The sequence below is a fragment of the Manis javanica genome, chromosome 10 (assembly GCF_040802235.1).
Source record: "Manis javanica isolate MJ-LG chromosome 10, MJ_LKY, whole genome shotgun sequence".
Taxonomy (NCBI): domain Eukaryota; kingdom Metazoa; phylum Chordata; class Mammalia; order Pholidota; family Manidae; genus Manis; species Manis javanica.
The window spans coordinates 104,394,349-104,406,438 of NC_133165.1; the positions used below are offsets into that span (position 1 = coordinate 104,394,349).

Below are 12,090 nucleotides of genomic sequence, written 5' to 3' on the forward strand. Positions count from 1 at the left end.
ATCCGGTTTAAATACTTCATTTGTTTTCTGATCTTTGCTACTTTAAATAATGAAAACGTGTTTTTCCCTATGTGTGTCTTCCACCTTCTAAAAATTTTTAATTACAAAATATTGCCGACATACAAAAAGGCACCAAGAATATGGGGAGATGGATATGTGTGTGATAAGCAAATATAGAACATGCTCATTGCACTAAAGAGTAGATATGTGAGTGCTCACTGGACAATTCTTTCAACTTTTGTTTGAATGTTCATAATAAAATGTTGAGAGGAGGAAAGGTATTAAGGGTATCATGAACACTCGGGTAGCCCCCGCTTAGCCTAAGCAATCAAACAACCTGAATTTGAACATTCTGTCTCCTAGTCATTTCTTGGTATTTTACTACAATATATAGTATTATTTTGCATGGTTGCTTAATTTTATTTACAAGTTTTCATACTGTGTGTTTTCTCCTGCAGCTTGCTTTTGTTTTTTTTTGTTTTTTTTTTAGTTGGAGATTCATCCTGATTGGTACATAGGATTAGGATTTATTCATTTTTACTATTGTTTTGAGGTTCATTGTATGAACAACTGACAATGTAATTATTGGTCAGGTTGCCAGATTTTTTTAATTGTTTCCTATTTTTTTAGTCATAAGTAGTGCCACTATGCCCATTCCTTACATGGCTCCATATCACCATATGTGTACATGTATACATATGAAAGGTGGTATGGTGATGTAAGATTCTGCATGGTAAAGAACATGGCTTGGGAGCTTCAGGCATAGCTGGATCCAGGTGTTCAGATTATGTCACCAGAAACCTGTCTGTTACCATCTCTTGGCTCTGCTTTCCTCCACACTGACTACATTCTGTGGCCTCTTCACATGTGATGGTCCCTAATGGCTCTGGGATTGTATCCTGCCAGTTTGGCAGCCTCAGTAGACAGAGGGCACCTCTTTCTAGAAAGTCCCAGCAGCTATCAATGGACCAGATGGTGACATGTGTTCTTCTTGAACAAGTCAGATCAGGAAAACAGGATTTCTCACTGGCTACCTGGGCCACGTGCTCATCCATCAGTCTTACCAGAGTCAAAGGGACTGAAGGTAGAAGAGTGACTGTTACCAATTAAAAGAGGCTGCAGGCTGGGAAGGCCACAGCCAAGAGCCAGCACCTCGTCTGTCCCTCCTGTATGCATACCTTTACTGTTGCATGGGATTACAGCTCCATTTACATATCCCTATCCCTGTTCATCTGGGAATCCCTCAAGGAAAGGCACCCTTATCTTTCATCCCGTCTCCCAGAGCAGAAGCAGCTCAGTGCCCAGGTGATAATAAATAGCCACTCGTGGAGTCAATCCCTTGACCAAATGCAGCCTGAGGGGTAGAGCAGTCGAACCGCTTGCCTCTGTAGTTTTCCCTTCTCTCCTGTGGACCCACACTGAGAAGCAAGATCAAGAACATTTCCACCATGCCTCACTCTCCTTCCACCAAGTCACTAACCAGCAAGGTGGAGACCCCAAAATGCACTGTCCTCTCATAAGTCCACGTGCACTCCAGTTTGCTGTTTATTGAACACCTGCTATGTGCCATGTATTTTTATACACAACAGGGGCAAGATTTATCAAAGATAGGAATGTGTTGAGTCTTCTGTAAATATACTAAGAACAGATGTACATTTTGATCACCAAGGATTTCTAACACCATACAGGGCCCATCCTGATTCACAAACTGCTTTGGGAAAATGTCATGCCCGGGATTGTGAAGCCTGAGGGATGCTGCCTCAGGGACCCAGGATGGCTGGCAGCGAACTTCAGAGATGAGTGGCCCTCCAGCCAGAAAGGAGGGCATGAAGCTACATGTTCACTCTGCTCTTGGCCTTCCTCCACTCCTGGGCTCCTGAAGCCTCAGGCTCTACAACAGGGGACAGCGGAAGCTGCACAGGTCAGTGTGGCCTTACTGATGCTGGTGAAGGTGTGAAGGATGCTGTCAGTTAAGAGCAGGACTGGGTTCAAACCTGCTCAGCTTCTCAGCCTGCTGCCCCTCCCCTCTGTAAAATGGGGAGTGATGCTACCTACCCCCAGGGAACATTAGGAGGAATAAGCAGAGGACAAAGAAGTGATTGGCACAATGCCTGGCACACAGGCCTCAGTAACAGCATGTTATTGTTAAGTGGTAGATGGAGGGCAACCTGGGAAGTAAAGGAAACATGCCCAAGTCTGCACAGGGGCTGAAGTTTACAAAGATGGTCTACTAGTGCTTCTCAAACCTGGCTTCACATTACGATAAATGCTAGTGCTGCAGCCCCCACCCCCTTACACCCGTGACTCCAAATACATGGGGGTGGGCCCAGGCATTTTTTTAAAGTTTCCATTAGATTATACTAGGTAATTAGGGTTGAAACCATCTGCTGTAGCTAAGAATTAAAGTCAAGCAATGACCTATAAACAAACCTGCTAATAGTCAATCAAAAATAGGTCCCCAGGCCTAAGAATGAGGATAACTTGGTTTTAAATTGAAAAAAAAAAAACCAGACTTAAAATTGAAAACTCACCTATCTTTCTAATCCTGAATGCTACACATGAATAAAATACCAGGTAATTTCTAAATTCACAGAAAGTAACCACTCTGGAAAAGTCGTAACAAAGCTCAAGTGTTTATTAAGAATTAAAAATACTGTAAATAAGCCATACAGTTCATTTCACAGTAAACTAACCTTTTTTTTTCTTTTCCTTTTCTTTTTTTTTTTTTCTTTTTTGAAGGGCAAGACAGCCATTAAAGAACAGTACAGCTCAAAGGGAAAGGGAAACAGCCAATGACTACAGCAAATGTACACATTCCTCACTGACAGATGGGAATCTGCTCTAACAGCAAACCTGGTCATGGACATGGAGGTAAAATAAAAAGACTTGGCCTCCATTCCCCAGGGAGTCAGCCCTCGCCTCTACAGACAGCTGTCACCACACATTTCCTGAAGAAATCCAAGGACTCCCCTTTCAGGGATTCTAAACCCACTCAGTTTGGGGACCTACCAAGAGGTGACACAGGCCAGCCACAGGGGACTCTGGGGTGCTTTGCCTTCACATTCAGAACCGTCTGGATTCTTTGCATAGTTACCTTTGAGATCACGAGACGATTTGGGAATGGGAAGGACACCCACCGCACGGGAGGCGACCTGTCAAGCAGCTGATTCTCTTCAAAGTAAAAACGGGGGGCCTGTCCCCCCTCCCGATTCAGAGCTGACACTTATGAGTTTTAACCAGTTTAAAGTGGAAGACAAGAAGTCAGTGACATCCCATGAAAACTTCAGCCAGAAGTATAAAAAAAAATAAATTTTCCTTAAAGACAATTAGAGAGAAAAGTGCCTCCTCCCGCCACTCTTTTACTTGAAATCTGCCAGCCAGCCAGGCATTTTTGAGGTTAAACTGCTTCAGCTCCACTCGGTCGAAGCCACCGCCATTCTCTGAAACTAGAGACATCCCCCTAAAAGGCACCTCTGATTCACAGGAGCGGGGCCTTCAGACACCGGCCAAAAGCAGAAGCAGAAAACTTGAGAAACCAATGGAGTGTGGTAATAATCGTCAATAAATTAACTGGGCACAAAAACACAAAAAGCCTTGGTGTCCCACGTGGTGTCGACTGCTCTTTTAAGGGGGACAAAAACATGGGGGGGGAGAAAACAAGACATTTTTTTGGTCATGAGAAACTTGACTTTAAATCCATGCCCCACACCCACAATTCATTTAGACTTTTTCATGAATCTTTTCAACTTTCACAAACAACCTATCCAGATCGTTTCTCAGGTCATCTAGCAAACCCTTGGCCGATTCCAAGTTGTTCTCGTTCGTTTCTATTTTCACGGAGTACGCCACCAAACTGTCCACGGCAGTCCTGAGCATTTTCAAGTCCGACTCCACTTGGCTGACGGAGGACCTGAGGTTGTCGAGAGAAGACAGTCTGTCCAGGACGTCCTGAGGAGGCGCCCAGGCCGGGTCCTGCCCGAGCAGCGTGTGGACCTGCTCCTGCACCTTCTGGAGCGCCTCCACGGTGCTGGGGAGCTCGCCCATGCTTCTCTTGAGCTCCTCCACGTCGCCATAGAGCGACAGCTGGGCCTCCCCCAGGCTCCTCACCGTGCTGGCCAGGCCGCGCTGGTCCGCCTCCGAGGAGCCCAGACCTGCCACCCGCTCCTGCAGGGCGGCCAGACGCTGCCCCTGCTCCTCGCTCCGCACCAGCAGGGCCTCCAGGTCCTCGCTCTGCCGTGCAGAGGCCGTCTGCGCAGCACGGACTCCATCCTCCACGGTCTGCAGCCTGGAGTCCAGTCCCTGATTCTTCTCCTGCAGCGCCTCTAAGGCATCAGAGTTTCTGAAAACTCTGTCTTCTGGTCTGAGGGTTTCAGCTTTCAGCTGGCGTAGCTCTTCCTCCAGCGTCCGGATCGCCTCAGGGAGGCGGGAGGTGGACTCCTCCGACTGCAGGATCTTCTCCGTGAGGGCCTGCAAAGTGAGGTGCTCGGAGTCTGCCGCCTCCTTGAACTTCTGCTGCTCCTGCTTGAGGCTCACCAGCTCTTTGACCTCAGTGTAGACATCAGACTCCATGGCCTGGAGGGTGCTTCTCAGGGCCTCAATGTCCTTCTCCTTGGACTTCACAGAGGTTTGTATTTCCTTCACAACTCCCTTCAAGGCTTTGAAATCCTGCTTGTAGGCCTCGGGGTCTCCCAGGGTGGCCACCTTCGCCTTCACGTCGTTTATTTCCTGCTGGCTCCTCTTCTGGACTTCGGTGAAGACGGCGATGTTGTCGTTAATGGACCTGGTGAGTTCCGTCAGCCTTTCCTCCACCGTGTTCTCAAGGGACGTGAAGTCCCGCTCCCGAGCATCCTTCACCACGTGGATCCCATCCGAGAGGTCTTTGAGAATCTCATTCTGGAGCTTCTGCAGGACTTCACTGATGCGATTGATCTCGCTCTCCCCTTGCTTCACAGCTTTCTCTGTGAGATCCTGTTTATGTTGGGAGCTTCTCAAGATGGACTCAAAAGTTCCAAACGTGGCTTGCAGGGACTGTACCTGTAACCAGAACGCAGACGGTAACTCTTGAGAAGAACTAATGGGTTCTTAGGCAATACAGCTACATTTTTTCGGCAGCCCGCCTTCCACGTCCCTCCGCTTCTAGAACAGCACCATAGCTTTCCTTTGAAAAACCATCCTTCCACACACAATCTGTGTGGTTTGGAGGACCAGCCCCAAGTGCTCCAGGGGTGGTGTGGTAACACAGGCCTAGCCAATCAGCACATTCCACCCACCCTCCTTCCGGAGCCACAGTGATCAGCGAGGGATGGGCATGGAGCCACAGCAGGCCAACAAGTCAATTCCAGGACTTCTGGTAAACTACTGAAAAAGAAAACCTTTCTCTACTGGGATTGCTACCTGTAGCACGAGGGAAGGCTGGAGCAGCTCAGACCAGTACCCAAAGAACACCAGTCTAACAGTCAAACCAGCATGGAGGGAAGCACAATTGAGAGACTGAAAGATCAAGATCAAGTCCTGAAGACACAACTCGAATCTCTTGGGACAGACATACCTAAAGGAATCTACTCTTCAACTTTTTAGTTTAAGCCAATACATTCTCCCTCCCTCTCTTTAAGCCAGCTGAACTGAGTTTCTAGTTCTTACAACTGAAAAGAGTCTCTCAAGTTTTCACAGGATAAAGGGTGAGCTATATGGGAGACACGGGCCTGGGAGATGAGACAAGGTTCGGGTCTCTGGGTGCAGCTTCTATCTGTGAGGCCCTGAACAAGTCATTGCCCTCACCTCAAAACAGGATCAGTGGTCCAGATGATCCTTTAGCATTTCCTGTCTTTGTGAACACACCTGTTTGACACTATACATTCATTCTAAATAAACTGTACCATAAACAAGGTCTGACCTGGTTTAATGTACTAAGAGGCTTGACCATATGATAATTAACGACCTGGGCTTCTTTCTGACATAGCACACAGTGCCACCTAGAACGCCTTCTTGCAAAATAAAATGAGAACCTGAATCTATCAAGCCTCTGGTTCTAAGTACCAATTCACAGAAAACATGTAAGAGGAACATGCCACAAGGATGCAATCCGCCAAATCCATGATACGGAAAATTCTCAAGGACAGATGACAAGGATCTTCAAAAATTAAATGGCATTTTTAAAGGGGTTAAGACAGGAAACTATTACAGATCAAAAGAAATACAGGAGATTTTATCAATCAAATGTAATGTGTGGACTTAATGGATTCTGATTCAAACAAACTGTAAGAGAGACCTACTTTTGAAAAAGTGAAATCTAATTTTGAACTGGGTATTAGATAATAATCCAGAATTACTGTCAGCCTTATTAGTTGTACACACTGTGTTTTGCCAAAAGGAGAGAAACGGAACTGTTGTTAGAAACAAATCCTAAAACACTTTGAGTGAACTCATCTGCCAAAGTTAGAGCAGAGCTCACTTTCTGCTGGGTGTGCCAGGGCAGCACAGGCCCTTCAGGGGCTTAGCACTCAACTGCCAACATTTTTCTGAAGCGCTGCACCTACTTGTGTTGCTGAGCCTTCCAGCTGAGGACCAGCCAGCCTCCCCGCCCATGCTGCCCCCTGCTCACTTCCCAATACTGAGAACACGTAAAACAAGAGAGCCAGGTGGGCACCCAACAGGGAGGTACAGGACAGGATTTCAGGGTCAGACTACGACTCCAGCCCAAAAAAGAGCAGGAAAAAAAAGGGGGGGGGGGATGGAGAGGGGTGGTGATGGAATCAAACAAGAATAGCAAAAACTTGATAATTATTTAAACTGGGGTTCATTGTATTGACCTCTTTTATTTATGCTTGAAAATTTCCATGATAAAAAGTAACACATAAAACAGCATGGGCTCCAGAACCAGACTGCCTATGTTCAAATCCAAGCCTGGACACTTCCCAGCTGTGTGAACTTGGGCAGGTTATTTAGCATGTCTGTGCCTTGGCCTTCAGCTTCCGGATGGGACTCATAGGCTTATGTTAAGGAGAGTTAAGTGAGTTAATATATGTGAAGTGCTTAAATTGTGCCTAACACACTGCAAATGATCAAGAAACGGTAGCAACTGTCATTATTGTTAAATCCTGCTTCTGAGGTAGCTCAGAAATCTGGAGATTCCTCGACCATTGTCATTATATCAAAGGGAAAATTAAAAAAGGAGTGTGACCAGGATGCCTGTGCTCTAGTTCCAGCCCCACCAATAACCAGTTCTGTGAGCAGGAATAGCCACCCTTGCTTTCCAAGTCCCAAGGTCCTTGTGTGTTAACAAAAGGTTTCTAGAGTCCCTTCTTGCTTCTACCAGTCTGTGATTTTAAAACAGATTAGGATTTGGTTCTCGGGAACTCCAGAATACTAAATAATTTCCCTGCTCCACCAAATACAACCTAGTCATAAAGGACACTTTGAGAAGGTACTGGGGAGAGCTCACCTCTGAAACTAGGTTATCCATTCACAGTACCTGCCTGCACTGAGCACAGCCCTTGGGGTAGAGGCATGAATGGGTGAACAAGCTCCTGCAACACAGTAGGCGGTCATCGGGGTTTTCTGAATGAATTAACTAAGACAGCAAAGCCTGATGAAGACCAAGCTGGTCCATTTCCCTCTGATCCCTGGCTGTTGCCTCTAGACTGGGCCATCTCTTTACAAGTGGCTAGAAAGCGGACAAGATCAGAGATTATGGGTGAAACAAAACAAACCAACCCCAACACTATGAAAAGAACACAGGAAGTGTCCCGCTAATGATGGTCTTCTGAGTTGTTCATCTTTATTTGCAAAGACCTTATTATAATCAATAGGCAATGGAGGCTTCTGTTCCCCCACCATACATGGAGTACCCACTAAGTGGCAGGCTGAATGCCAGAGAAAATGGCTAAGATGGCATCCCTGCCCTTAAGGAGCTTACAGCAGGTGGTGGGGCTAGAGAGCAACAGCTAACACTGAATTCCAGGAGGCACTTACTGAACACGAGTAATTATGAGAGTACTTCAGAGACACCATCTCGTCACATCTTCATAATTATCTCAAGAGGTGGTGGCTCCCATTGATCTCCATTTTACAAATGAGGTGACTCAGAAATATGGTAGAGCTGAGCCTCAAAATCCCAGAATGTTTGACTTTGGAACCTGAGCTCTTAACCCTAGTGACATGCTAGGGCAGAGACATGCTCAAATCACTGAGTGCCCGCAGGAGATGCTGCCTCTATCCAAAGCCCTGACTCCTCCCAGGCCAGAGTCAAGAGGAAAAACACCAAACATGACCAGAGAACTCACTCTTCCATAAACAGCTCCTAGTCTCACTAAGCTGTCCCCACCAGGCCTAAGCCTCTTCCTACAATCACTTCACATCACCTGGGCCTGCCAGGGCAACACAGGCCATTCAGAAGGCCTAGCATTGAACTGCCAACATTTTCTGAGCCCTGCACCCAGTTGTGTCTGCTGAGTCTTTCAGAAAAGGCCAAGCCAGACTCTCTGCCAATACTACAGCCGTTCAGTAGACCTGGGCCACTTCCCACCACCATGAGCACCTAGAGCACGAGAGAGACCAGGTGGGGACCCAATAGGAAGGTGGAGTAGAGTGCTTCAGAGTCACACTGCCCAGACTCCAATCCCAGCTCCACCACATGGTGTGTATGTGACCCTGAACAAGTAACACACTGGCTCCAGGTTCAGTGGGCCCATCTGTGAAATGGGGCTAATAAATGGTACCAGCCTCAGAGGGTGGCTGGAGAGCACTTAACAGAATGGCTGGCCCATAGTGAAAACCAATTATGAGTAATAATACTGCAAGCATATGTTCCTGCTAAGAACCAGACCCCACACCCCACGCAGCCTCATACAGAGGTATAAAAGGGCTCAGGCTTCGGCTGTCAGAGGACCCAGCACTACACACTCCTGGATGCAAAATAACTTATTTATTGACCATCCCAGAGGTGCAGACAGTAGTGGTCACATACTGGAGCAAATCCTAATACTGTTCTGAGTTTCACGTCAATGGGAAAAGCATTAACTGAGCATCTACTACATACCAGACAAGGCACGGGAAAGATTACAAAATGAACAGACAAGTGAGAGTTAAGTATGTTCCGGGAGTTAAGCGTGATTTAAATCTTAGTCCTGTCATGGTTACTAGTCGTTTAACTACGCAAAGGTGCTTAGCCTTCTTGTGCCTCACTGTCCTCATCTGCAAAAGGGGGATAATAATAGTTCTTACCTTGAGTTGTACCAGTTAAAAGAGACAAGTGCACAATCAATATGAATCATTAAATAACTGCTTGATTACACTGCTAAATTAAAAGAAAGATCACTGTTTCAACAGTTTACAGCAAGATGGATTCTTAAAAACCTGGATGAAGCACTCCGCTCACTGTGTGGATGGGACAACTGAGCCCCATAGAGGAAAGTAATTTGTACACAGCCGTGATGGACAAAGGGGAGAAACCAGAACTGAGAGCATAAAGCCCAATTTCTTCCACCTCGATTCAAACCTCCCCTATGTGGACCTCCCCTCTTGCTAATTCCTAAATGAAAAGAAAGATCACTGTTTCAACAGTTTCCAGCCAGGTGGATAACCACAGGCAGGGGAGCCACCTGCAGTCCCTCAAACATGCTCAACATAGTCCGCTGGCCTGTGTTTTGCATCCTATGAACAATTACCAGTCACCAACTAGACCGCCACTACCCTGGCCACTGCCATACAGGCGCCGGCAGAGTCCACACCGTCTCACTTCCAAATTCGAACAGCAGAAACTCTCACCTGAAACCTACCTACAGCCTGCTCCACAGATAGGCTTCCTGTTACTTGTACCTTCGAACCCTCCACAGGGCCTACACAGAACCACATGACTACCAGACTTCAAAAAATATTATGAATGATTGGTAAGTGGGTGGATGAATGAGGAAACTGCAAGGCTAGTGATTATTCTCAAGCAGTATGTCTATTTTTTAAGAATAATTTGACTTTCAGGATAGGCAAAGCAGTACTGCCTACTTAAATCCCTTGGAAAAGCCACCTCCCTGGGCCCACAGCATTGAGCAGGCTGACTCATTCCAGTTGCTCTGCCAGTCTTAAGAGGAAATTCCTAGTCCTGCATACTCCACAAAAGTCGATAGAAACTTGGCAGGGCAGGCAGCATGCTGGGAAGAGGCAGCAGTTCCGGGCTCAGAAGTGGTGGCGGGATTTTTTGTTTCAATCATGCAACCAAGTTTCATTGAGCAATGACATTAGTGGAGGATGAAGGAGGGGAAAATGAGACTGAGGGAGCTGCACTTCATGTGGAAAAAACACAGATGGGCTGGAACCTAATCAACTTTTGTGTTGAAAGTCGGGTCCACCTATACCTGAAATGGGCCCCTGTGGACTCGGAACAGGACAGCAGCCTAGACATTCTCATGCAGTTTGCCACTCACCAGCTGCGGTGTTTATCAATTCACTTAAACTCTCTAGACTTCAATTTTCTGGTAGGGAAAATGGAGTCAAAACTGCCAGTCCTCCCTTCCTCCCAGGGTTGCTACGAAGATTAGACAGTAAGTGAGTAAGAACTTCAAACTCCATCTAAATGTACCTCCTGGTATTATTCACCAGTCTGACCTGGTATTTTTGGCCTTTCCTTTCCTCTAAGCTAAAATATGCTACTTCAAAGGCCCACATGGGTACACTGGTGCAATAAAGGACAAGGGCATAAAGATAGGAAATGTTTTATTTGAACTTTGCAAATGAGTAAGGTTACTAACTTTTCACTCCCCAGGCTCTGGGCCTATTAAAAACTGGCTCAGATGTTCCCCACAGGGAGAGCCGAGGTGCGGCCTTGCCCGCGGCTTCCAGGGATGCGCTGGCTTCCCTTCCAACCTCCTTTTCAGACAACTCTGCCCATTCAGCGGTTCCTAATCCAAAAAGAATGGGCTCCCCGGAGCCTGCCGGCTTCCTTACAGGTCACCGCTTATGTCCTGTGACAGGGCCCTTGGCCCACCCTCCCCGCGGCGGTCCAGCCAACCCTCGGGGCCCCATTCCTCCGCGGTCATTAACAAAGAGGGTCTGGGGGCTACCTCGGAACTAGGGGGCCGGGGTGGAGGCGGCCCGGCGGGGCCGGCTGAGGACGAGAAGCCGCCTCCGGCCTCGGGGCCTGGGCAGGACTGGCGGCCCGGCCGGGAGGGCAAGAGGGGACACGGCCGAGGGCGCGGGTTGGGGCCCGGGAATACCCACCTTCTGCTCGACGCCCTGCAGGCCCTGGCCCAGCTCCTCCCTCTGCAGGGAGAAGTCCTGGTGGCTGCGCCGGACCTGCTGGACCTCCTCGAGTACGTGGTGGACACACCAGCCCGAGAAGGCGGCCGCCGCCACCAGGGAGAGGTAGAAGAGAAAGTTGAGCAGCCGGCCGAGCCTGCGCGAGCAGGACGCCGAGGACGAGGCGGCGGCGGCGGCGGCGGACTTGCCGCCGCGGTGGCCGCCCTTGCCGTGCGCCTGGTTCTGCGGATGCTGCGGCGGGTGCTGCTGCGGGTGCGCCGCGGGCGGCGGCGGCTGCTGCTGCGGCGCCGGCGGCGGCTTCTTCGCCACGTCATCCGCGCCGCCCGACGGGTGGGCGCCCTTCTCCGAGGGGCTCGCGGCGCCGTGGCCGCCCTTGGAGCCCCTTTGTTTGGCCGAGGGCATGGCGGGCGCGGCGGCAGGCGAGGCCGCGGGCTGCGAGGCGAGCGGGCGGGGCGCGCGACCCGGGAAACTTGCTCGGGCTCCCGCGGGGCTGGGCGAGCGGCACGCGGGCGCTGCTGGCGTCGGAGCGGCCGTGAGAGAGGGAGCGGGCGGGCGGGCGGGCGGCAAGGAAGGAGGCCGGGCGCCGGAGGAAGGAGGAGGGGGCCTGCCGCCGCCGCGGCGCCGACCCCGCCTCCCGGGAAGAGGCCGGGAGAGCAGAGCCCGGAGCGCCTGCCACGCACGCGGGGCCGCCGGGCGCCCCTCCCCCTGCCGCCACGACCCCGAAGAGGGCGGGCCGAGCGGGGACCCGGGCGGCGGGGGCGGCGGGGGCGGCGGGGGCGGCGGGCGCGGAGGGTGGTGGGCGCGGGGGGCGTACGGCGGCGGGGGGGGCGGGGGTGCCTC

At 49.7% G+C, this 12,090-nt stretch overlaps 1 protein-coding gene across 1 annotated transcript; it reads right to left on the minus strand.

The window, feature by feature from the left end:
- Positions 1-2,614: 2,614 nt before the first annotated feature.
- CKAP4 (cytoskeleton associated protein 4) lies at positions 2,615-11,835 on the minus strand. The gene is made up of 2 exons (XM_073213779.1): positions 11,212-11,835; positions 2,615-5,034 (listed from the first exon to the last, which is right to left on the minus strand). Exons 1-2 carry the CDS (start codon positions 11,650-11,652, stop codon positions 3,721-3,723), a joined length of 1,755 nt encoding a protein of 584 aa, XP_073069880.1. The 5' UTR covers positions 11,653-11,835; the 3' UTR covers positions 2,615-3,720.
- Between the last annotated feature and the right edge of the window lie 255 nt (positions 11,836-12,090).